General features: G+C 45.3%; 1 protein-coding gene across 18 annotated transcripts; it reads right to left on the reverse strand.

The window, feature by feature from the left end:
• Positions 1–879: 879 nt before the first annotated feature.
• LOC125712306 (POU domain class 2-associating factor 1) lies at positions 880–20,062 on the reverse strand. Of its 18 annotated transcripts, none has more exons than XM_048982232.1 (11): positions 18,589–19,980; positions 14,999–15,741; positions 13,378–13,631; positions 13,044–13,245; positions 12,787–12,850; positions 12,373–12,523; positions 11,170–11,370; positions 4,016–4,143; positions 2,636–2,678; positions 2,187–2,455; positions 880–1,967 (listed from the first exon to the last, which is right to left on the reverse strand). In XM_048982232.1, exons 7-11 carry the CDS (start codon positions 11,183–11,185, stop codon positions 1,668–1,670), a joined length of 756 nt encoding a protein of 251 aa, XP_048838189.1. In that variant the 5' UTR covers positions 11,186–11,370; positions 12,373–12,523; positions 12,787–12,850; positions 13,044–13,245; positions 13,378–13,631; positions 14,999–15,741; positions 18,589–19,980; the 3' UTR covers positions 880–1,667. The 18 variants fall into 18 exon arrangements, with proteins under 18 accessions (XP_048838189.1, XP_048838201.1, XP_048838198.1 ...); XM_048982244.1 differs by having other exon boundaries at positions 13,378–13,516; positions 14,999–15,067; positions 15,628–19,980; XM_048982241.1 differs by having other exon boundaries at positions 13,378–13,585; positions 14,999–15,067; positions 15,628–19,980.
• Between the last annotated feature and the right edge of the window lie 7,342 nt (positions 20,063–27,404).

Raw genomic sequence — 27,404 nt, forward strand, 5'->3', positions numbered from 1 at the left:
GGAATCTGCTCCGTTTGGCTGGGGGGGTCTGCCCTAGGAAACTGCTCCGTTTGGCTGGGGGGGTCTGCCCTAGGAATCTGCTCAGTTTGGCTGGGGGGGTCTGCCCTAGGAATATGCTCAGTTTGGCTGGGGGGGGTCTGCCCTAGGACTCTGCTCAGTTTGGCTGGGGGGGTCTGCAGTAGAAAGCTGCTTAGTTTGGCTGGGGGGGTCTGCCCTAGGACTCTGCTCAGTTTGGCTGGGGGGGTCTGCCCTAGGAATCTGCTCAGTTTGGCTGGGGGGCTCTGCCCTGGGAATCTGCTCAGTTTGGCTGGGGGGGTCTGCCCTAGGAATCTGCTCAGTTTGGCTGGGGGGCTCTGCCCTAGGAAGGCTCTTGCTTGTTCCCAACTTCTTCCATTTAAGAATTATGTAGCGCACTTCAAAGCCCCAATACTTTGTTACAGCCTTTCCCAGATCTATGCCTCAACACAGTTTTGTATCTCAGCTCCGCAGGCAATTGCTTTGACCCCATGGCTTGGTCTGATATAAATTGTGAACCGTGCAGCCATTATAAAGACAGCTGCGTGTCATTCCAAATCATGACCATTATGGTTTAATTTAATGATCAATACAAATAAGATGAACATGTGCTAAATTTCAAGTGTCATAAGAAAAAGGCTGAATACTTATGTTAATGTGATTAATGCAAAATAAATTTGCAAAAATTTCTTGAATTCTGTTTTTGCTTTGTGGTTATATGGTATTGAGTGTATCATGGGGAAAAAATGAATTTTGAATGAATTACAACATAAGGTTGCAACAATAGTGACGGGGCCTGAATGCACTACAAGCAAAGAAGGATAAAGACAAAAGAAATGAAGTTTCATAAAAGAAATCAAACACTCGTATTGTATCAGATTTATTTTGAAATCTGTTGTTGCAGAACAACCGGGAAGAAAAACATTTAACTGGCGTTTTTTTGCAAGACTACCCTGTTTTTAACTTTGGTTTGTGGTGAAATTATAAAATACCATGATCTGAATATTATGAGTCAGAGTTTTGTACAAGCTTTGATAAATTGCATGTAATTAATATTGTAATGTTGTGCCATAGATTTAGGTTGAGTTAAACAGAAAAATCCTTTAGAAGCACACAAGTGGAGACTTTGGCAAGATATTTGTATCTGAATACTGTTAAAGAGATTTTACATCAGACCCTTTAAATTTCTTTTTCTTTCCATCAAGTTATGCGTTTTTGTCAGAGCACTTGTCAATAAGCGTACACCTGTTGCACATCATTAGCAGTTTTAGAAAATACTAGAATAAAAGTGAAAATGCCAAATATACAGCTGAAAGGACACGGTGGGTTTGACACGGAGTCAGACACTGCACACTACTTTCCAAACTTTGTTGGTATAAAATATCAGAACCCCCCCCCCCCTCCACACACACACACACACACACACAGACCCATACTCGTATCTTTGTGGGGACTCTCCATTCATTTCTATGGTGACAACCCTAATCATAACCTTAAGCCTACCCAGTCCTAACCTTAACCATAAGTAACCAAACGAAATACAAGACTTTAGCTATTTTTAGTTTTTTTATTGCACACACACACACACACACACACACACACACACACACACACACACACACACACACATACACACACTTCGCCAGGGACCTTCAGACGTCCTCGATAAAGAGCAAAGGAGCACCCATATACGTGTCCTTCTCATCATCCTCCTCCAGCAGCTTCTCCAGGGGCAGACTGGCTACCGTGTTCCCTGCCTGCTCCCGCCGCTGCAGCTCCGGCTCTGGCGCTGTGACGGCCGTGGTGGGCGGGGCCGAGAAGGGGGCTGTGCAGGGGGGGCATTGGGTGGCCGCCGCAGAGAAGGTAGCCACGGGCTGAGCCCATGGTAGGTAGGTCACTGAGGAGTCAGGGAGATCCAGCTGAGGCAAAGCCGAGGATGGGGAGGGTCTGCTCTGTGGTAGGAAGCAGAAGGATTAATAAGGTCTGCTCAGTTTACACTGCCAGTTAACTTCAGTGTAGTGCATATAATCAACCGGAAATGTCCATAGTGCACTTTCATCAATGTGCCATTTCGTATTTATTTTATTTGGTAAAATGTCTCATACGGACAGCAGCAATGACCCACTCTGGAACGTTCTGATAAGGACCATGGAACCGGCGGCAATACTCACAGCGAAGTTGGTGAACAGAGGCGTGTGCGTTGCGTATGTCAACACCGAGGGCGGCCCCACAACAGTGTAGCTGGGGCACATGGGGTACATATCACTGGCATAGGCCGATCCACCGTGCTCAGTGGGCAGGTACTCCGTGCATGGCCAGGGGGCCACGGACTGCAGTGTCGTGGGGGCAGGCTGTGCGATCCACCCTGAGCACGCTGTCCCCTCCTCCAGTGCTAGGAAATCAGGGATGGTGGAACCAGCCTCAGAAAGAGCCACTGGTGCTGATGGAAAGGATTCCAGTGCAAAATGCTTAGCCGGCCCTTATAGATAGTCTGTGTTCAACATGAACAGATGCTTGCAAATTCAAATGTGCTTTATATGTAAATGTGTGGAAAACATCAAATGAGCCTGCAGTATTTACCAGTATCAGGAAGAAGAGTCAGAAACAATGGGGAACTCACCGATTTGGGGATATGATGACAGTATCGTGTTTGGCACAACCACCTAGAATGAGAGACTTATTTAAGCTTGTGGCGAAGTTGCCTTGGATCAGTAGAAGGACTTATTATTTTTTCATTAAAAGAACACAATACATACTTAGTCACAAGATACAGTGCATGTGTTTACTGAGAATATCAAATGTGCACCCAGTTGTGTTTTAGTGCTGTGCAGGAAAATAAAAAGTATTAAGTTCTTGAGTTTCACCTGTCAGCAAACAATGAAAAATGTTTGTTCAAAAATAATAATCATCAGTGTGGAGAGTGACGTTACCATCTTTGTCTGAGACTGAGTGTCAGAACAAGTTTCCCTTTAATCAATAGCCGGTTTAAGCCATTTCTGATTAATTCCAGGTTATTGACAGATCTGTCTGCTACTCTGGAACTGGACATTTCAGGATTTAAGAAACATTTAAAGGGCTTCTAGATGAGAGCATTAAATATTGAAATATTAAGGCCTTGTTGCCACCTAATATTTCCAGATCTCTACATAAAACTGGAATGCAGCTTTAGAGGGTGACCTGTTATGATGGTCATGTGACATTGTTTATGAGCGATAACTGAAGGACTGCAAGGACCCAAACACGATGGAGCCGACCAAGTAGTTTGTGTCAGAAAATGCCACATCATCCTGGAAGTCTCCATGCTGGTATATCAAAGCATGACCACGTCCTCCATACACTCCTAAGCTTCCCCAGGCTGCCCGCATTAATGAGGTGTCCATAAAATCTTTTGGCCTCTTTGGGTCTGTGGATCTGGGCAACGTGGATGTCTGGGGGTGCCTTCCTGAGGACGCCGGGGAGTTAGCAGCAATGGGCTTTGGCAGGGTAATGGCATGATTTGCATTGGCTCTGTGCCCAGCCCTGCAGCAACATGAGGGAAAGGTTTAAACTGACATGGAAAAACACCTGGACTACATAAGGATAACCCCCTTCCCCCAGTCCCCCCTGCCAACACTCTGCGGTTTGTTAGGGTGTGAGCTGCAGCTCTCAAACAACGCGTCATCTGAGGACTGGCCTAATTACGAGCTGTCCCACAGAACTCTCGGAACTACAGTCCTCGAGTACAAATCAACCAATCAGCCAAGCTTTTCCCCCCACTTTGGTGTCACTGACTCGCATCGTATGTGCTCATTGGTTTGGCATAATTCACAGACGCCACATCCAGATGTGGAATTGCCAGTGGTATCCGGAATGACCAGTCACCCCGACATCCTGGGATTCTTCCTCACATAGCTTTTAAAAAAACTTCATTTGTTTTCCATTTAGATTCCAAAATGAATGAGTGGGAAGGAAGCTTCTAGAAGGTGTGAGTGACATGTCAGGGCTCTTTGCATGTCCTCACCGCTGTCCCAGGTGCAGACTTGGCGCTGTTCAGGTCATTTCCTCTTTTCCTCCTCAGAAGCTCTTTGACGGGATCTTTTACCCTCACCCCTTGGTAGGGCTTGGAACTCGTCCGTTCAGCCGACGCCGCTGCACGACATGTGACACAAGAACACACTGCTGAGGCCAAAGGCTTCATCATCCACAGGAAGCGCGACAAACTGCTCACATACACATTCAGAGAGTGACCACTGCCTCTAGCCTATAGTACAGCTCCGAGTTTCACTGGTATAATTTAAATTGAAGTAACCTCTAATGCATGCAGAAACCAAACATGTTGCATGCCTGCATCTGTAAACAGAACAATGTAAAATGTATAAGTGTCTTATATGTACATACAATCACAGTGGAACTTCACCAAACTTTTAATTTCCCTAAGGCAGTGTTAAGATGCTTGTGCACAGCCATACAGGTGGGAATGTTCATACACAACATTAGCAGAGATTCAGTTTTACCAGCTGGTGCCTGCGATAGCCAATAACAGCACAGTTTGTCATGATGCCAAAATGGAGGGAAGTACAATGAGAATGGAACAGAGACTCCAAGAAGCTTCACAGAAGAGGTGCTAAAGTGGGTCCATGTGGGATTTTGGGAAATGTCGAAGAGCAATGTGGTATTTACATTCAGCAGGCTGGCACAATACCAAGGCAACACATAGTAGATTGGAGACACACCACTGAGGCACATCTGTCTATAAATGAAAGAGGCGTCAGGGGCGTCTGTGCTGTTAGTACACACAGGTGTGTTTGCTCTGACCCGAAAGCTGTTAAACCTTGATGAAATTTCTGCTTTATGAACACTTTATAAAAGCTTTTGCTTTCTTGTTATATGGTGAATTAGTTTCTGTTTTTCTTGAAATGTACATTTTACATCAGTTAAGTCTCCAATTCTGTTGTAGAACTGAAAGCAACTCAAGTGCAATAAACCTAGATTAAGTCTTATCAGCATAGATGGTGTTTATCTCTCTTTTTAACCATTTTGGGTGACGGTTTACACTTTAACTAAGACACAAATAAGTACAGTGAGGCAGTTACTCAACAACATATCGTGCATTAATGTAGTTACTACAAGAAATACATGAACCGTCATAACTTATTAATGTTAAACTAACACGGGATTAGTATGTAACTAATACTTACTGGTTAATTAATTCATTGAGTAAGAGTGACGTGCTACTACTACTACATCACTTGGTCCGCCTCAAGTAAAGTGTTACTCCCTTTTGTTAAAGGTTTGGCTGTGAGGAGCACTGTAAATCACGGGAGTCGGAACTACAGGCCTATCATTCTATGAACTTACTTCAAAAGCTTACTTCACTCTTTGGACCTCTTAGTTTGCAGATAATGTTACTATGAATGAGTGAAACAAAAAGTAGAGACACAGATAAGAGAGGTGCCCATTAAACACATGATGAGGACACAACCGTCTCCCATTTTCACCAAACCATCAAAACAATATTCATTTATGACCACAGTCATGGTCACACCAATGTTGACGTGTTCTAGAGCAGGTCACCTGATTCCTGAGCATGAAATACTCTGGTAGAAACACAACATTTTAGATTACAGTAGAAGAAAATTTTTTTTAGTTCAATCAGTAAATGTAATAATATTTTAAATGCACGCTGAGCGCTTTGATTTACGCTGTATAAGACTTTTAGAATGACACAGAGCATTCAGCATGGTAACACCTTACTTGTGGGGCATAAATACAGTTGCTACTCTGTTGATACTGAAGAACAAATCATGAACAATTGCAGTAGATACTTCAGATAAAAGATGCATCATGATTCATTGATGATGAATGAACATGAGATCAGTATGTACCTGACTTAATTTGTGCATAATTAATACATAAGTAGCGGCTTATTACTGAGCCCCCTCGAGTAAAGCGTTACCCCAAGCAGTAGCAGCTTCTAAAATAGACATTTCTACCTCAATGTAGTTACAAGAATTACAAAGAACTGCCACCATTAACTTTAGAGACATTATAAGTGCCTGAAATTCACACGTCATGGACTAATGAAAGCGCAACAATCAGGGACTTTTGTCAAAGAAAATCACTGAGGTATCACTGTGAAGTAATTAGCACAAGGAGGTGCAAAGCGTTGAATCCATCCATCCTTTTTCCAAACCGCTTATCCTACTGGGTAGCGGGGGGTCCGGAGCCTATCCCGGAAGCAATGAGCACAAGGCAGGGAACAACCCAGGATGGGGGGCCAGCCCATCGCAGGGCACACTCACACACCATTCACTCACGCACGCACTCCAACGGGCAATTTAGCAAGTCCAATTAGCCTCAGCATGTTTCTGGACTGTGGGGGGAAACCGGAGTACCCGGAGGAAACCCCACGACGACACGGGGAGAACATGCAAACTCCACACACATGTGACCCAGGCGGAGACAGGCAAATCAGGTATGTTAAATGAAGGGAAACCCAAAGATTTGCAGGGCTCCGGCCCCCCAGGACTGGAGTTTGACACCCCTATTGTAGAATAAGTCAACTTCCAAAAGTATGTAATAATGAAAGTAATAATTTAATAAAATTTGAAACTAATAGATGATTCATTTATTTTCCCAGCTGTTTTAGTACTCAGGAGCCCAAAAACACAAATATATTAATGTAAGGATGCAAAGGAATTACATGAGACATGTTCAGTGACGCCCCCATTCAGGACTAAGATAATTCAGACAGCTATGAGTGCACTTACAGACTATGCCAGAGAAAACGCAGTAAGGACTCCCACAGACTACTCAGTAACATCTGCATTTGCTGTGCTTTGTTAGCTGAGGGGTCTAAAATGGTTGCAGTAACGTAAACTTCCACGTTTGATTCTACAAGCCATTTTTTTGTCTGGGCCAACCATCCAAGAGCTTAGGAAAGCCCCCTTTCGTGTTTTTTTTTTTTTTAAACGAAAGTAACGCTGGTTGAACCCACCAAACCAGCCCCAAGTTCACATCTCAAACTGATGAAGACTCTAACAGCTAAGCCTCTTCCTGTAATACAATCTTTTTAAACCCAGAACATTAGACCACGCTATGAGATGGGCAAGAGATCTCGACATATGCTCTCTGATACATGTCCACACGGCTACTAAAACCCCTTATGTAGAAAGTTTTCTGCACTAATCATATGGTACAGTTTGTCATATGCAGTAAAGACATGTCCTGTTGTGTTTTCAAATAACTTTTTGTTTTGTGTCAGTACAAAAGCATTTTCTACATGTAGAAATCCATTATAAACGCATATCTAGTCTAATTCTTAAGGTCCTGAATTCCGTGTTATATTTGCTTTTTCTCTCTCTCTTCTTGTGCCCAGCCATGCGGCACTCAGCCACCGGCAAAATGCTCTGTTTCATGCTTTAGATGGATACACCAACCCTTCTCAAACCGGCAATTTCTGAGAACCTTTAACCACATCTATGGCAAAGCCGTCTGTGATGGAGTGGGGGGGGGGGTGCGTTCTGCATTACTCAACCAACAGGGTTTGTGCTGCTGAACTCATGGAAGAAGCCTGTCAGAAAGGTCTGGGATCTTCTGTGTGTGTGAACCTAAGGAAGCCACAGTGGAAACTGGAGCTCCCACAATCCTAAGCGGAGTACTGAGTGAAAGTTTAATTGAGTGTGACACGTTCTTCCCCCCCATGCATACGAAACTTGCAGAGGCCTGAAAAACTAGCGTTGACAAACAGGACAAATTGTGAAATGAAAGTAGGTACTGGCTGATTGTTATCAAAAACTCATCTAACGGTTTAAAGGCTCCCATTATGAATGACAGAGGAGAGGCAGAGCCACCACTGCAAAGAGGTCGACACTGTTTGTTTACCAGCGGCCAAATTCTCCTGCTAACATCCTCACTCAGCAAGTGCTACCACAGTGTGACTTTAAATGCAGGATAGACGCTGTAGTTACACCTGCAAGCAAAGCACTGGTAAAAACCATAATCTTTCAGCTGACATGGAATAAAAAGATAATGTTCTTGGTGACCATCAAGAACATCTACTGAAGACCTTCTCAGTGAAGACCTACCTATCTGCCTCTATTTCAGGAATTTCATTTTCTCATATCTGGATCACATTGATATACTGTATATTCCGCATATTTGTCTCCTGTACTATATAATTATATGTTGACAATCTTAACCCCTACCCAGTCCTAACCTCAACCATAAGTAACCAAAAAAATACAAGATTTTTGGCATTTTCTAAATTTAATGATTATAGCCATAGATTCTTATATAATTGAGTTTCCTCTTAAGGGAACTGAAAAAAACGGTCCCCACAACGTCAAAATAACAGGTTTGATCACATTGTGGGGATATTTGGTCCACACAATGCGCTATATACAGGGATAGACATAACTGGTACGCAAGTACGCATTCACCTGTAAAAAGCGATACGTGTGACAAGTGATTGTGGCAGCAGTGTAAATGGATATTTATGTGCATTTGCGCTGATATGAAATATATTGCATTTTATCTTTATATACTAACTCTACTTCATTTGTAGTATACAGGTTAAAATGCAAGGTATTTTCTTGTCATAGCAGCGCAAATGCACATAAAATAATACATAAAATAATCGATTGTCGCACGTAGCGTTTTTAAAGGCATACCAGTTATGTCCATCCCTGCCTATATAAGTTACCCCCCCACACACACACACACACACACACACACACACACACACACGCCATGTGCACACACATGCCAAGCGCGCACACACACAGACGCACACACCCACACATACACATGCCACGTGCACACAAACACACACACATGCCACACACACAGACACACACACACACATACACACACACCCACACACACATGCACACACCCACACACATACACATGCCACGCACACACAAAGAACACACATGCCACACACACATACACACAAACACACACACACACAGACACACATGCACACACACACATACACATGCCACGCACACACAAACACACACAAACACACACACACACAGATACACACACACCCACACACACATGCACACACCCACACACATACACATGCCACGCACACACAAACACACACAAACACACACACAGACACACACACATTCTTGCAGAGCTCCAGAAAAAGAGGAAGGTCAGGGGGCAGAAACAGGCACACAGCTGCGATGGGCTACAGGCCTCGGTAGCCGTTGCTCAGCTTTGCATATCAAAATTAATATGCTGCCATAAAGGACCAACAAAAAAACTGCCCTGATGGTATCTTGGTCCTATCGGTCACTAAGATACTTAATTGGCTGAACCTCCTTATTGGACATTTTTGGTATCGACTTAGATTCATCTTTAGCTGGTTGGTTTCGTTATACTTGGCTCCAGGCACTAAAACAGCAAGAAGCTAAGACTTAGACAGGCTGCTTTCAGTGTTTACTTGCAATAGCCTGTGAAATGGTTAGCATCGGGATATTTACATAAGAAAGCACACTTCCTGCAAATACCTTTTACCGAAGATTAAAGAGTTTCTCATGTGTGGTATGGTTCTCTCAGGAAAATCTCAAAACCACACATTTCCCGGCTGTGCTTGGCCTTACTTCCCCTCCTTTCCAGCTACAATGAGAGCGCTGGCACAGGTAGCCGTCGCCCAGCAACGTGAGAGATGTCACTCTGTGGAAAGCATCCTGTCACACACTTACCACGTCCATCTTCACAACCCTCACCTATGAACCATCATGTAGTCAGCAGAGTGGAAAAGTCTTGTTTACTGATCGATACGGCACTTCCCAGTCCAGCCAAAATCTGTCTATTAAATAGATGATTGATTCTACTCTTTGACATTGAGAGAGTTATACGACAGTGTGGATGCTCACTTAATGTTTTTTCAGTGCAGATTACATGTAAATGTAGATTCCGTCCGGCGTGAGTCGGGCATAACCGTATGTTTATCACAGACAGCAGAATGCAATGTCGTCTTCAAGGAACAAACATTCTGTTTCAATATCTAATATAATTATGCTGCACAACAAAAAAGTGTTTCTGTATTACATTTGTTTTATGAAAATGAACCTTTTCTATTTCAGAGAAATGTTATACATTTAATTGATCTGGATATGTGAATCTGTGTAGTATTTAACATACCACCTGACTGACTCCACCGTCAGTCAGGTACAACTTGAGTGATACAAAATTTCCTCAAAAAACTGGATTTGTAGCCTCTTAAGATAATCTCTTTAACGAATATGAGATTGAAAAATAAAAATGAATATGAAAAAGCCCGGCTTTCCTGCAGCACGTCAGCTTTGCTCCAATCCCAGTATCATTTGTTTCATTATAAAATATACAAACATTACTGAGATTATTTTAACCCTAACCCTAATCCTTACCCTAATCCTAACCCTAATCCTGACCCTAATCCTTACCCTAATCCTTACCCTAATCCTTACCCTAACCCTAACCGTAATCCTAACCCTAACCCTTAAAAGTTTCGGTGACCCATTTAAGGTTGATCATAAAACAATAAAAATATAAATATGTTAATTACATCTCATGTATGACTCATTGTCTGGAGGATGAAACAACTATGGAAAAAATGTATTGATTCAATTCTGTTCGATTCATCTACTGCAGAACAAAATAATGAACAAATGAGTCACCAAAAGGTTGACAAAGAAAAAAAATGTCTCCGTTCAGCATAGCTAACAAACAGGCAGCTGTCAGCCGGTACACTGGATCTCACACTGTCAGCCTGGCTACATGCTGTTAAATGGGTGGAAATGGCTAATCTTCATCACTCATCCTCAGCCGCAAACTCCCACAAATATAACGTCCAAAACGCTAACCCCCCCCCCCCCCCAAGGGCATATAGATGTAGAATATTGCAGTAGGAAATCAGAATTACTGCAGTATAAAATGGATCATTGAAATGTGACCACATCACATAATACTTTTTGTATTTTGATTTGGATTAAATATCTTCTGCTTTAGAATTTTTCTTGGGCGTTTAACAGTACTGTGTAACTTCTCCAGAAGGAACTTCTCCAACCTTCGAAGAGAACCTTTATTATCCTGATAGAACCCTTAGACAGCATCTCAGTGTTCATATACCAGTCAGTTCAAGAATCAGCAGCTTCAAAACAATCATGTACTTACATTTTTCCCAGTGCATGTTCTGCTCCAAGCGGCTCAGTGTCTTATTGACGCCCCGCAGGGATAACGCACATATAAGCTGTGACTGAAAGGTGAATATTCTTGATGGGCGATTCTCTCGGCTGCTTTTTATGTGCCAAAGATGAAACCTCAAGTGATGTCACTGTATTCCAACCACAGCTGTGTTCCCCTGATGATTAGAGCCTGAACACCAATACAGAAGAGGATGGTGTCACACACCCACTCACCAGCACAAAGACCCTAACCCACACTGGTGCTATGGGGCGACCATAGATTGGCAATAGAACAAAACTCCAAATGAAACATCACAGAATTTCAACAAATCTGGAAATGGCAATTCTTATGACTAATAACAAATCTTGTAGATGATTGGTCAGTCAGATCGAAGTGTTCAGATTTACTCCAGTAATAAATCACAAATTTATTACTAGCTTGTGAAAAAGAATGTTTTTTAAATAATTACATTTTCAAATTAATTAGAAAAGGCTAAATGTTGCGATGACCATCTGCTACCATGTTTTTAATCACTCTTTTCCGGTTCACCTATGGTTCTGTTAATAAATACAATATTTATTTTTCTGTATTAATATTTTTTCTCCATGCTGTGTAGCCTGGTAGCCTCCATGTGCTCTCCATTGCTTTCTGAATAAGCTATTGCCAAAATGACTAATCAACCACAGAGAAGTGATATCTGGCTTTGGGGGGGGGGGGGTGGGGGGCTCCACCCCAGCTTGCATTTTCTGAAGGGAGGCTGTAAGAATATTTTATGAACTCTTCAAGAAGAAAAAGGGCAAAAATAGGAGATATTTAAGCATGAAATCTGCCTCACAAAATGTTTCAGCTGAAGTGAAAGGTAAGTATTTCATCAAAGATGCACTTAAATGAATCCCAGACAGCCTTAAATCATTACCCCACTCTTTATCCCTGCTCACAATATCATGGGGCTCCTAAGGAAACGAATACATGGTGTTTAAACTCAGTTCACCAAAGATCATTTGTTTGGTGTGTCACTATTTATAATAATATTTTGCCACTTTGTGACACCTCTGAGAAGCCTTCCAGTTACAGCCGGGAGTAGCCAGCTTCCTTGGACACACACCCAAAGCAATAAAGTGGGTAAATTTAAAAGGGGGGTAAATAAAAGGCTGCTTCATTTATTTCTAATCCCTACAGGCGGATGCTTACATGAACGGAAACACACTGGCCCATCAGACCAGGCAGCCATGAGGCGTCATTTCAGAAATCTGGAGTTTGGCTTTCCTGATTCCGCAAAGATTATTTCAGACAGAAGCCGAAAGCCGAAAGAGTCGCTCTGTCAGTGCTGCAGCGGAAACACCTGTGTGCAAGGTTCACCGATCACCACGGGTGCTTAAGTCCCTGACACACAGACCCAGCATGTGTTTGAAAAGCTTGTTTTTGGAGACAGCATTTCCCGCACCCTTACTGCTGACTTAAAATGGTGTTTTATAAAACTGATTTTCCACTGAAAGAATATTTAAGCAAAAGTAAAGCTTGCATGGAGCACAACCTCCACTCCCCCACCTACTAGTCTTTGCCTTTTTGGGTTTCCTTGGATTGACTCCTGTCACACAAACTCACCGATATCCCTTTGTCTCTGACTCTGACGTTAACTGCATCCCCTCAAATCCGCAAACCTACAGATCTAGTAAGTATAGACATGCATGCAAATTTAAGAGCCATAATATAGCGCATAAAGCAGTAGGCTATCTGTCTCATATCTAAATCAAAACATAATTCATGACCTCATTTGTGGCCCAGAGTCAAAAGAATATTTTGCCGATAGAGAAACATGACTTGCTCCAGAGAAGCCTTCCTGTTTAGTGCTGCACACTTACTACGGTCTTTGGTGAGTCCTCACCATCGTCATGGAGTCCTCGGGCCTCACAGTGGTCGTGGTTCTCGCCGAATCGCTCCTCGTGTGATGAGCCCAGAGGCAGCGACGGCTCTGCAAAGCCTGGGCGCATTCAGTGGGCAGATGCAAAGGAGCTTCAAGCCTGGGGATTTTTATGAGCTGCTCATAGCTTCAGAGACCTTCAGCTGAAACACATACATTCGCCAGAACAGAAAGCAACATTTACAAGTTCATCCGAAGGACACACTAAAGACCTGCCACCTGAAGAGATGCTTTAGGTCTGCAGAAGAAAACATGAGTGTCTGGAGAGAACCCACCGCCATCACAGGGAAAACATGCAAATCCCCCTCGATTGAAGAGCTGAGGTCAAAGGTGAGGCCACAAAAGCTGAGGATGGAGCCAGCAGTGCTCTGAGGATGGAGCCAGCAGTGCTCTGAGGATGGAGCCAGCAGTGCTCTGAGGATGGAGTCAGCAGTGCTCTGAGGATGGAGCCAGCAGTGCTCTGAGGATGGAGCCAGCAGTGCTCTGAGGATGGAGCCAGCAGTGCTCTGAGGATGGAGCCAGCAGTGCTCTGAGGATCACACAGCCTGCTCTGTACAACATGCCTCCACTGAGTGCACCTTGATTCTATGTTGTATCAGATTCTGCCAAACGTATGACAAGTTTAGCACATTTCTGAGAACAGCTTGGGGGCTTTAAGTTCATGTCGCTCTCTTTCCCATTTGTCTTGCACTTCTTACTGGTCCATCATTGTTAGCTACCTAGCGGTACTTGCACCTAGGTTGGCTCCTTGACCACTGTATGCTTGTCAATATTTATTTTATTTATTCAAATAGGACAGTTATAACCACATCTAAAAGAAAGGCATTAAAATAAGTATAACAGAAAAAATTTAATGTTTTAAAAATTAACACACAAATAATAATAATAATAATAATAATAATAATAATAATAATAATAATAATATACCACCAAAAACATGGAACCCAGTGTCCTCTGGGGAACTCAAACCCCAGTCGACCAAGAAGGGACTGGAACCCTCCCTCTACTTGTGGCACACAGATACTGTCTGCCTGACTTATATGTTAGACTGGATAAAAGATTCTGTTGAATAAATATAAAAATCTAATCAGGTATGTTTTGGGGGGAGGTAGGATGATTCAGTAATGCAGTGCAGCACAGACACAGCCGCCCAAGGGCCTTAGTCTAATAAAGTGACAAAGATGTGCCGGACCCCCATGTTGTTTTTAGCAAAGCAAAGTATACAGGTACTATTGAGTTACACATCTTCAGCCACTGAGGCACCTGCTCAGCCACACCATTCTCACAGCTGCATGCCTACTGAACCATCACGCAGTCACCCGCAACCCTACACTCACGCTTCCTACTTACAAACAACTGCACCGCCCACTGTTTTCGGCAAAACTTGAGAACGACTCAAGCTTGAATCGATAACTGTCCTGGGACGCAGCATCGACAGTGGTTACAGTATCTAAGAAACAAAGCTTTGACAAGCGTGTTTTTTTTTTTTTAATAAGAGGCATGAGAAAATCAGGAAATAAAACTTCAAAAAGAACCACAGAACAAGTGAGACGTGCTGCACCACATGAGCTGTCCTGCGTTATCTACGGATTGCTGAAGACATTGGCCCTCTGTTTGTGAGATTCTGTGTGTGTCTCTTTGCAATGTGCACAGCATGGACACTTCTCAGCCAACATTGGGGACCTGGCAGAGACCATTCAACACTTGCAATGTCAACAAATGGGGGTTTGACTACAAAATGTATGAAGGACAGCAAGTGTGGGCCCTCCTGATTTAGGGTTAGGCTTATCGTCCAGCTGACACTACTGAGAATCTGAAATTGTGTGCAGAACAGGGATTTTTGGTTATAGTCACCAGGGAAAGGGCTGGACCAAACCAGATGTGGGGAATGCTCACCAATGCAAATGCCTTCCCTGGAATGCACGCCTCCTGTGGATGCACGCCTCCTGTGGGAATGTCGTCGTGCTGTGAAACCACGCCAGATCAGTCAGACCTGAGCGGATCATCGAGTATCCAACAACACGGTGCCTTCACGTCTAACGGTGGGCTGTGTGCTTTGTGCACAGTATCATGTCCTCAGGCTCTGCGTCCTCTGTTGGTTTCCCTCTGGTTCCTCCTGCATGGCCCACTCAAGAAAGGCATGTGATTCATTTGATGCCCAAGAAATGAACTGCAAATTTGGGACAGGGATCTTCACAGTCACTGGGGCATCATAAAGGCCAGACTTGCCCGTTCCCTCTCAGAACTGTACAGTAGCGCAATCTGAGCAGCTACCAGAAAGAGTTAATCTCTTGTACGCAGCTCATACATTTTACTGGACCCCCACTAAAGCACAGACTCAGGTTATAACCCTAACCCTACCCCACCCCCAGCTAATTTACATGTTTTAAATAATTCAGTGCGAGCTTCATGTTTGGACAGGGGCTGGAAATCTGGGCAGTTTGGGCAAAATGCGGACGAGGGGTCAGTCTATCTGGAATCCATGCAAAAGGTAGTCAATTCTGACCAAAAATATTTGTACAAACCTGTCCACATATTCTCAGAATATCCATTGGTGTCCTCATTACTGCAGTTTCTTCTTGAAGCAGGACCAAGCACCAAGGCTTTCGAATTTCTTCATGCTTCATTTGTGTATTGCCCTGGCATCAAAATCAGGTTATAATTTTTTATGTATAAATAAATAAAAAGTTTTTATTGTCATTCCTATACATCAACACACAGTACAACGTAAAGGTAGGAAATGTGATTCTGCGAGTTCCGGTGCATAGTACAGAGAAGTTAAGGGAAGGAAATGAAAAGTAACAGAAAACTGAAATTTATAAATAAATTCAAAATACAGTAAAGTTAACCTATAAATAGAAAGTGGTTGGAAATGACAGCGCAGTCATAAATAATGCGGTAAGTATATTAATTTAAGCAGACAGTCATTTGTTTCAGTCTCCCTGACCAAGATCAGCCATGTCGCAGCATGTTTTGCTACTCAGCCTGTCTGAGGGGGCGTGTTCCTGCAAGAGAGTGAGACCAGTGCAGACCCTCTGTAGGAATCAGTGCTCTTGGTTTCCTTGCTAGTGATATTAACAGCACTGCACTGTGATAAGGAGATACACATTGTGTTTGAGTCAGCAGAAAAGCAACATGATTCAATATAAGGCAGTTAAAAGGCACCGTCACAGGTGGCCTTATCTTACCAAAAATGCATTTTTATTTTGAACCGGCTGAGTATTAGAACATGTGCTTGTAAATAAGCCTCCATTGCTGACACACATTTGAGAACAGCCTCTAATAAACTCTGCCAGGGAAAAATGGTCCCAGACGCTTGAACAAAGGCAATACGCAGGGAGGCCTCAGGTCATCACTGACCCACCGGCAGACCTTTACTGCAGATCATATCTCCAAAGCTTCACGGTGACTTTCCCTCTGTTTATTACCCCAGCCCTGCTCCTCTGACATCGTTTATGCTATAGTTTGCATAGAGTGTCTGATTATCAGCATTGATGCTCAGAAAAGTGACACATAGCTATTTACCACTGGTAATCAGAATGGCATCCAAACACAAAGGTGACACGACCGCAATGATTTCCCCAGAATGCAACAGGAAAAAGGAAAAAAGATAACTGAGGACTGAAAAGCTAGTCTACCACCGCGATAAGAGATCCTCACTCAAGTATGGGCTTCTCACCTTGCAGGAGTAGGAATGGGGTATAAAGACTCACTTATTTGCCATCTTCCCTAGAGTGCAAAGACATGTGTCAGGGAAGCCACACAGGGCCTGGGTGGTGGGGGGCACTCGGGGCCAGGGGGTGCTCGAGCCAGGATGGGGGCACATGGATCCAGAAGGGGGGACCAGGAGGGAGGCCTGGGCAGGCAAATTCCAAAGTGCCAAAAGCTGACCGATGTATTCAAGAGTATACAGCAACAGAATAGGCATTTACCAAAAATGATAAGTGATCTTTGAGGCTGAGGTGATGACCTTTCTGTTCATGAGCTGTTTCCCATAATATACACTATCAAAAGCATTGGGGCACACCTCTCATCATTAAGGTCATTATGGTGTTTCATTCAGACTCATTGTCACAGTTGTATAAAATCAAGCACCTACCCATGCAATTAGGTTTACAAACATTTGTGAAAGAATCAGTTGTTCTAAAGAGCTCAGTGAATTCAAGCATGGTATTGTCATGGTATGCCACCTTTGCAATAAGTCAGGTAATTTTTTCCCTGTTAGGAACTGTAAGCAGGATCACTGCAAAGTGGAAGCATTTAGGAACAAAAGAAACTGGCCAAGAGGTGGCAGACTACATAAAGTAACAGAGTGAGGTTGCCAAATGCTCTGCTGGAGCATAGTGCGGAAAAATCGCCAAAGCTCTGCTGGAGCATAGTGTGGGAAAAGTCGCCAAAGCTCTGCTGGATCATAGTGCGGAAAAGTCGCCAAAGCTCTGTTGGAGCATAGTGCGGAAAAGTCGCCAAATGCTCTACTGGAGCATAGTGCGGAAAAGTCACCAAAGCTCTGTTGGAGCATAGTCCGGAAAAGTCGCCAAAGCTCTGTTGGAGCATAGTGCGGAAAAGTCGCCAAAGCTCTGTTGCCTTAACTGTGGAGTTCCAAACTTCCTCTGGCATTAACCCTAGCAGAAAAACTGCGCACCAGGAGCTTCATGGAATGGGCTGCTAAGGTTGAGCCAGAAGGAGGGATAATGGGGAGGGGGGATAATGGTGTGGGATTCTTTTTCAGGGGGTGGGCTAGGCCCCTTAGTTCCAGTGAAGGGAACTCTTAATGCTTCAGCATACAGAGACAATTTGGACAGCAACTTTGTGGGAATAGTTTGGGAAAGACCCTTGTCTGTTCCAGCATGACTGTGCCCCAGTGCACAAAGCAAGGTCCATAAAGACATGGTTGGGTGAGTTTGGTGTGAAAGAACCTGACTGGCCCACACAGAGTCCTGACCTCAACCCCATCGGACACTTTTGGGATGAACTAGAATGTAGATTGAGAGCCAGGCCTTCATGTCCAACATCAGTGCCTGACCTCACAAATGCTTTTCTAGATGAATGGGCACAAATTCCCACAGATACACTGAATAATCTTGTGTAAAGTCTTCCCTGAAGAGTGGCAGCCATTATAGCTGCAAAGCTGAGACCAGCTCCATATTGATGCCTATGGATTTAAAAGTTCCTGTGGGTGTAATGGCCAAGTGTCCCAATACTTTTGTCCATATAGTACATGTACAGTATGAACCGTGATGGGAATATGTGGGGGTTGGATCTCCCAGGAGGGGGCAAATCCAGATGCCAAACATACTCATTCATGTCACTAGTGCCTTATTCCCGGTTGCAGGGCTAATGTTTCCTCCCCAGAATATGCAAGTCAGTTCCCTTAGTGCCACAGGCGCTTACCAAGATGGCTGCCCTGGAATTCTCAGGGAAAACACTGAAATTTCTAAAGCAAGTCACTTTCCCAAAGTCATCAAATCAACTGCCTACACACTGACTTCAGAGCTGCTCCACCAGTTCGCTGGGAGTTGGAGTCTTCAGTTAGGCCAGGTGCTGGGAGAAGTATGTGGATTATACAGCAGGTGGCGCCATCTTTCGCTGTAAATCACTGGCCCGTTTCATGTGACTCCTCAGCCTGAACCAATCACTAACTGCCAGAAGTGATGTCGCCACTGGAATCCAGGTCTTGAATTAGCTGGTACAAGGAACAAGGAAGACAAAGAGTAAATACTGATGACATCTGTCCCGCGTTCAAAGAGCAGGGGCTTTTTCTGCTTAATCAACTCAACGGGCATTTCCTTGGAAACCAGTTTTCCATCCCGTAAAAAACTGAAAAGAGGTGTTTTAAGATAAACCCTGAGAAGATATACCCAGGAGAGGAGAGAGTGCATGCATGGAAAAGAACCCACTGTTAACAGAATGAGCCCCTGAGGTTAGACATACCAACGTGTCTGCACAGAGCATCGTCACAGTACACCACAAATTTGGAAAATGAGACGCAATACAGAGAAAAAGAGTGAACAGAAGCAACTGGGCAGTATCAGAGAGCTCGGCTGAGACAGCGCACCTGAAGTGCGTTTAATCTTAGACATTTACGTGAACAGACCGGAGCTGGTGTCATGCTGAATGCACACACTCGCGGTGTTGCCCTGCAAACTCATATAGATTCACACAATCCACACCCATCTTCATTCATTGCTAAATAGCAACATAACACAGCTGTTGATTGGATGCTCTTCTAAAGACTTCACAATACCAGGCAGCTCTTTTCATAGAATAGAACACTGAAGGGGCAAGTGTTGAAAGTACGATGTGACATCACTTAGCCTAAAGAAGCACCAGCTAATATAATGTGACACAATGCAGTGTAGTTCAGTGTGTTTGTTAGGGCAATGTAAGATATATATAGCTGACATATATTCACTGAGGATGGTATGGTGGCACAGGGAGTGGCACAGGGGGTGGCACAGGGGGTGGCAGAGGGGGTGGCACAGATACTTCATGCTGCTAGTTTGGAGGTTCAGGATCCCACCTGTGCTCCCTGTGTGGAATTTGCACATTCTCTCCACATCATGCTGCTTTCTGCTAGGTACTCCAGCTTCCTGCTGAAGTCTACAGACATGCAGTTAGCGAACTGATGTGTCCAAACTCCCCATAACATACATCTGAGTGTGTCCAGTGGGCCAGATAGCCCCGCCAGATCAGCATGCTCAGATATTGTTGAGGAGCTCTCAGGCTTACAGGACAGCAGTTGCTGCAGGGCATTCTAGGATCACGTTGGACCTTGCCTCACACACATAAAGCCTCAGTGCCCCCCTCCTTCCTGGGGCACGCTGAGACCTGCCAAGCCAACAAACCTGCTTGGGTACTCCACATAAACACCCCCCCCATCAGCAGTACCTCAAACCCCAAGCAGGACGTCTGCACCCAGAGGGTCCCCAAGTAGGATACCCACATCCAGCGGGCCCCCAAGCAAGACGCCCGCAACCAGAGGGTCCTCAAGCAGGACGCCCGCAACCAGAGGGTCCTCAAGCAGGACGTCTGCACCCAGAGGGTCCCCAAGTAGGATACCCACATCCAGAGGGCCCCCAAGCAGGACACTCACAACCAGAGGGTCCCCAAGCAGGACACTCACAACCAGAGGGTCCCCAAGCAGGACGCCTGCATCCAAAGGGTCCCCAAGCAGGACATCTACATCCAGAAGGTCCCCAAGCAGGACGCCCTCAACCAGAGGGTCCCCAAGCAGGACATCTGCAACCAAAGGGTCCGCAAGCAGGAAATCTGTACCCAGAGGTTCCCCAAACAGGGTGCCCACATCCAGAGGGTCCCCAAACAGGATGCCCACATCCAGAGGGTCCCCAAACAGGGTGCCCACATCCAGAGGGTCCCCAAACAGGGTGCCCACATCCAGAGGTTCCCCAAACAGGGTGCCCACATCCAGAGGGTCCCCAAACAGGATGCCCACATCCAGAGGGTCCCCAAACAGGGTGCCCACATCCAGAGGGTCCCCAAACAGGGTGCCCACATCCAGAGGGTCCCCAAACAGGATGCCCACATCCAGAGGGTCCCCAAGCAGGACATCTGCATCCAGATGGTGTCGCATGGAATGTACAGCCTGTATTAAAATGTCCCGCCAGCACGTGATGCTCCAGACTCACCTGCTCACAGTTTCCCTGGCCTCCCTGCCCACATCACTTGTGTAGCTAGGAATTTAATGAGCCAGTAGATTCAAAAGCCATTAATAAACAAGTTCTGGCCAACTGAGTATGACTGTACTCCCTCCCACTGAGATGGGTTATCAACATGCCCAGGTCAGCCATGGCTCGGAGTCAAGAGGCAATGTAACTTTCAGGTACAGTAAAGGTCACAGCATGCATGCCTGCCGGTGGAGCCATCCACCCCATGACCCCCCTCGGCATGAGGTAAATCATTCACCCAAGACAAGACCTTCTCAGAAAACCGATCAAATATGCCTCCTAATGTTAACCTCCCTCCCCCCTCAGTTCCAATGTTTTCAGCTTGTTGAGAGTTCAGAAAGCAGGTCGATCCCAAGACTGGCACCTGGAGCACACCTGTCATAGCCCGGCTCCATCAGTGTCCTGTTTATCTACAACAAATCTGAGAAAAGAGGAAATGGAGGAAACAGACCAGTGTGTCTTATAGTTAAGTGTCACAAAGCATACTTCATTTATGTAGATATTATTTAAACAGCATATTTACTTTAGCATTCCCATGACAAGACTTTATATTATTCACTTACATGTAGTTACAAAAAACAAGAGGGAGTAAAAGAAGGGAAGTAAGAGTGTTTTTTGGCGTGAGAGTTTGTATTTGAACTTGCAAGTCCCAGTATAACCGTGATGCTGAAAGTTCTAGCTAAGCTACCTCCAGAAGGCCCAGAGGTGCGGGACCCACATGTGGGCAGTGCCTGACTGAGAAACTATGTGACTAATGACGACTCGCGCCTACAGAATTAAGTAAATGTATGCAAAAATAAAGTGGGGGCAGTAGCACGCCTGGCAACAGCACACTAGCTAGTGCCGGCCGTGCGCCGCACGATAGTTGCTCTACTGTACTTTCCTACAGCTAGTAGAAGGAAAGCTGATGGCGTCTTGGCTAGAAGCAGTGAGATGAATCGATGCCCCTGAAGCCTCATGGAGGTACACACTGGAGGTACACACTGGATGCCAGGGGAGTAGACAAACATGCTGAGCCCACAAACAAAATGTCACCCTGGGTCCCAATTTCCAGTCTTTTCTAGGCCGGGGTGTGACAAGTTTTTCCTTAGGGCTGTAAGTAAAGTGAGGCCTTGTAGTATTCATAATGTAACAAATGGCATATAATGTTACTGCACAACATACAAAAATATTAAGTTATTTAAATAAGCTTGAGGATTTTAATGGCATCATCAGAAGATAATTACATTATGAGTTGCTACAGGTCGAGGTTAGGATGATAATCGCTGTGTGGAGCTAAAAAAAGTATACAGATTATAGGACTGACTCAGAGAGTTATGGCATTGCAAGTAACTACACACAATCTCTGCTGCTTTGAAAAATAACTTTTCAAATAAATAAATGTGTTCCAATAGAGCTGTGATCAGAGTATCCTTCAAGAACTCTGGTGCCCTGTGCCACCTGGGATGGACTCCAAGGCCCCCGGAGACCCACATAAGACAACGGGAGATGGATGAAGTCTAATCTGTCTGTATCCAGTTTCACAACCCATCTGTCAACTTCGTAACATCTTCATAAGGAGTGCTAGCTATAGAATTTATGTAATCCTTGCTGAGTAAACATGTTAAATTTCATTGTATGTTGTGCAATGCCAATAAAGGCATATTTGATTCTATTCTATTTCTAAAGTACATCTTGATTGAATGTAGGGTTTAAAAGAAGGTTTCCCATTAAGAATGAGAAAATTCACAGGCTTAGCAAGCTAATTTACAAACAATTTGCTTAAAATCAGACTAAGCATCTGACTGTTATCTCCGCACAGGGTAGTTAGGGTACGAACCTTGGGTTCAGGGCCCCTGAATTCTGTCCGTCCGCCCCCTCTGTTGCTTTGAAGTACTTCTCAGCATGCCTGCCTTTCCTGGTGAATGCAAGGGCTTATAGTGACATACCCCATTACCCAGGTGCACTTCATGGCCACTCCCCCCATTGCTGCTCATCTATGGCCACTTCCGCCGTGGCTGCTCATCTATGGCCACTCCCCCCATTGCTGCTCATCTATGGCCACTTCCGCCGTGGCTGCTCATCTATGGCCACTCCCGCCGTGGCTGCTCATCTATGGCCACTCCCGCCGTGGCTGCGCATCTATGGCCACTAACCCCATTGCTGCTCATATATGCCAACTCCCGCCGTGGCTGCTCATCTATGGCCACTCCCCCCATGGCTGCGCATCTAAGGCCACTTCCGCCGTGGCTGCTCATCTATGGCCACTCCCCCCATGGCCGTGCATTTATGGCCACTCCCCCCATGGCTGCGCATCTAAGGCCACTCCCCCCATGGCCGTGCATTTATGGCCACTCCCCCCATGGCTGCGCATTTATGGCCACTCCCCCCATGGCTGCGCATCTATGGCCACTCCCCCCATGGCTGCGCATCTATGGCCACTCCCCCCATGGCTGCGCATCTATGGCCACTCCCCCCATGGCCATGCATTTATGGCCACTCCCCCCATGGCCGCGCATCTAAGGCCACTCCCCCCATGGCTGCGCATCTATGGCCACTCCCCCCATGGCCGTGCATTTATGGCCACTCCCCCCATGGCTGCGCATTTATGGTCACTCCCCCCATGGCTGCTCATCTATGGCCACTCCCACCGTGGCTGCGCATCTATGGCCACTAACCCCATTGCTGCTCATATATGCCAACTCCCGCCGTGGCTGCTCATCTATGGCCACTCCCCCCATGGCTGCGCATCTAAGGCCACTTCCGCCGTGGCTGCTCATCTATGGCCACTCCCCCCATGGCCGTGCATCTATGGCCACTCCCCCCATGGCCGCGCATCTAAGGCCACTCCCCCCATGGCCGTGCATTTATGGCCACTCCCCCCATGGCTGCGCATTTATGGCCACTCCCCCCATGGCTGCGCATCTATGGCCACTCCCCCCATGGCTGCGCATCTATGGCCACTCCCCCCATGGCTGCGCATCTATGGCCACTCCCCCCATGGCCGTGCATTTATGGCCACTCCCCCCATGGCTGCGCATCTATGGCCACTCCCCCCATGGCTGCGCATCTATGGCCACTCCCCCCATGGCCGTGCATTTATGGCCACTCCCCCCATGGCTGCGCATCTATGGCCACTCCCGCCGTGCCTGCGCATCTATGGCCACTCCCCCCGTGGCTGCGCATTTTTGGCCACTCCCCCCATGGCTGCGCATTTTTGGCCACTCCCCCCATGGCTGCGCATTTATGGCCACTCCCCCCATGGCTGCTCATCTATGGCCACTCCCGCTGTGGCTGCGCATCTATGGCCACTCCCCCCGTGGCTGCGCATTTATGGCCACTCCCCCCATGGCTGCGCATTTATGGCCACTCCCCCCATGGCTGCGCATTTATAGACACTCCCCCCATGGCTGCAGATTTTTAGCCACTCCCCCCATGGCTGCGGATTTATGGCCACTGCCACCATTAAAAAGTAAGCACTGTGCATTTTGAATAACACAATTTCTTCTACGGAGGCTGGAATATACATCCTGAAGACAGAATTGTAAGCGATAGCATGAAATAAAAAAAGACTTCTCTCCAAGAAGAGATTCCTTTGTTTTTTGCCTACCAAATAAAACATACATGCCTCAAATAAAAGCAGCTCGGGGCTTTTGTGTGTCAGTTTGTGTGCTTGTCCAGCAACTTTGTGCTTGTTTTTTTTTTTAAAAAAAAAAAAAACAAAAGACGTCATGATCTGCCTCTTTCTTCTCCCTGTTTGACCAGCAGAGGCCGCTGGCCATCTCAAAATAACAATATTTCTCCCAGCCCTAATATGTTCAGTATCAACACCTGTCTAAAGTTTGTTTATCGTGTTCTGTGTATATATGTGCCCGCCCTTGCTGTCATCAGCGGCCTGCCCACTGCCTCATCTCCAGAGGGGCTGGGTACTTGCCCGTATTGCATTAAATGCATGTTTGCCTGCACGCTAGCATACCTTGCTGCTGCTTGCAGAAGTTGTTCCCCTGGGATTAATAAAGTTAATCTAATATAATCTAACGTAATATAATCTAATCCTGTTCCACAATGATAAATCATTGCATGTTTTTTGGAGAACTGACTGGCCAGGGAATGGCTGGCCCCCTCTTCCCTGCCTGAGAATAAATTATTCTTATCCTCCTCTACTGCCCTTAACTAATTGTACCACACAAGGCAATCCAGAGATTGTGTTTGTTATCAGAGTCAGTTAAGGCCTCTGCTGCTGAGGGTCGAGCCCCACAGCAGTGCCTCTGCCCAGCTCAGCCCACAGATGAGTGATACATTTCAGGTCACATCATACCTGAGGAGCTTTCAACACACAAACACTCAACTGCAAATTTCCTCCCAAACACAAACACACATGCACACTGTAACATTCACAGACACACACAGACCTGTAATCATATCTTTGTGGGGACCGGTTATTCATTTCTATGGGAAACCTCAACCCCCACCCAGCCCTAACCATAACCATAAGTAACCAAACAAAATACAAGTCATTTGGCATTTTTAGTTTTTTGATTGCAGTTACAGATTTTTTTATAAAACTGGGGATAATATTGTGGGGACTTAAAAAAATGTCCACACTAGCTAAAAAAGTAATGTTTTACCACATTGTGGAGATATTTGATCCCCACAATGTGATAAAAAAACAACGCCCCCCCACAGACACACACACACAAAAATAATCTCTCTAAAATACACAAATACAAATACAATTTCTGTCACGCTCTCACACCCATGTACAAACATCACCATCAGCCTGTAATTACTGACATTCTTTCCAAGGACATCTTGCCTGTTTGATTAATCATTAATATTTCTCGAGTTTACCTCGAGTTTAGTCAATTATACTCCAACATATTCTTTTCTATTCCAACCAATTAATCATTGGAAATTGGATTTTAAAAAAAAACTCCATTTTTTGATATTATTTGTAAAATAAATTTTACACTAGGAAGTCAACAAGTCCATGGAGTGTCATGGGAAGATTCACAAGTGCGAGAGGCAAACAATTTCTGACACTAAAACTCCTCTTTATCTGACCCGGCAGTGCAAAGCTGGCTCGCCAGTTTCGGGCTTTTACTTTATAGCCCCTTGCACTGTAATTCCACGGGGTCACTTAGAATTTATTTACAACATTTTTTTAGGGAGTGAATATTTACAGGTGTATCCATAAGCAGTCATTATGGGGGTTGGAGTCATATTTTGGCAAAATCTCCTTTATCCCTCTGCTAAGTAGCAGAATGTTCTTTGAACATCAGAGCAAGCGAGCTGGATTAATGATTGCAGAAGAGAGCTGGTCTGCTTCTTTGTTCTGCAGAACCATAAACAGCACAGTGACTCTGTGTCATGCTGTAGGAAAAAGACCAGGGTCAGCGCTGCAGTGCAATGCAGTGCCTCCACCAGTCAGAGAGAGGGAGACAAAGCACAGCATTTATTTACTTGCTAAACTTAATATTATTTTTATTATTTAATTCTCCATTCTTGCTAATATTTGCTAAATGAGTCAAAAAAGACACACAGAGCCATACTGGGATTAGGCTGTGAGAAAGAACCACAGAGCCGTACTGGGATTAGGCTGTGAGAAAGAACCACAGAGCCGTACTGGGATTAGGCTGTGAGAAAGAACCACAGAGCAGTACTGGGATTAGGCTGTGAGAAAGAACCACAGAGCCGTACTGGGATTAGGCTGTGAGAAAGAACCACAGAGCCGTACTGGGATTAGGCTGTGAGAAAGAACCACAGAGCCGTACTGGGATTAGGCTGTGAGAAAGAACCACAGAGCAGTACTGGGATTAGGCTGTGAGAAAGAACCACAGAGCAGTACTGGGATTAGGCTGTGAGAAAGAACCACAGAGCCGTACTGGGATTAGGCTGTGAGAAAGAACCACAGAGCAGTACTGGGATTAGGCTGTGAGAAAGAACCACAGAGCCGTACTGGGATTATGCTGTGAGAAAGAACCACAGAGCCGTACTGGGATTAGGCTGTGAGAAAGAACCACAGAGCCGTACTGGGATTAGGCTGTGAGAAAGAACCACAGAGCCGTACTGGGATTAGGCTGTGAGAAAGAACCACAGAGCAGTACTGGGATTAGGCTGTGAGAAAGAACCACAGAGCCGTACTGGGATTATGCTGTGAGAAAGAACCACAGAGCCATACTGGGATTAGGCTGTGAGAAAGAACCACAGAGCCGTACTGGGATTATGCTGTGAGAAAGAACCACAGAGCCATACTGGGATTAGGCTGTGAGAAAGAACCACAGAGCAGTACTGGGATTAGGCTGTGAGAAAGAACCACAGAGCCGTACTGGGATTATGCTGTGAGAAAGAACCACAGAGCCGTACTGGGATTAGGCTGTGAGAAAGAACCACAGAGCCGTACTGGGATTAGGCTGTGAGAAAGAACCACAGAGCCGTACTGGGATTAGGCTGTGAGAAAGAACCACAGAGCCGTACTGGGATTAGGCTGTGAGAAAGAACCACAGAGCCGTACTGGGATTAGGCTGTGAGAAAGAACCACAGAGCAGTACTGGGATTAGGCTGTGAGAAAGAACCACAGAGCCGTACTGGGATTAGGCTGTGAGAAAGAACCACAGAGCCGTACTGGGATTAGGCTG

The sequence above is a fragment of the Brienomyrus brachyistius genome, chromosome 17 (genome assembly GCF_023856365.1).
Source record: "Brienomyrus brachyistius isolate T26 chromosome 17, BBRACH_0.4, whole genome shotgun sequence".
Lineage (NCBI taxonomy): Eukaryota > Metazoa > Chordata > Actinopteri > Osteoglossiformes > Mormyridae > Brienomyrus > Brienomyrus brachyistius.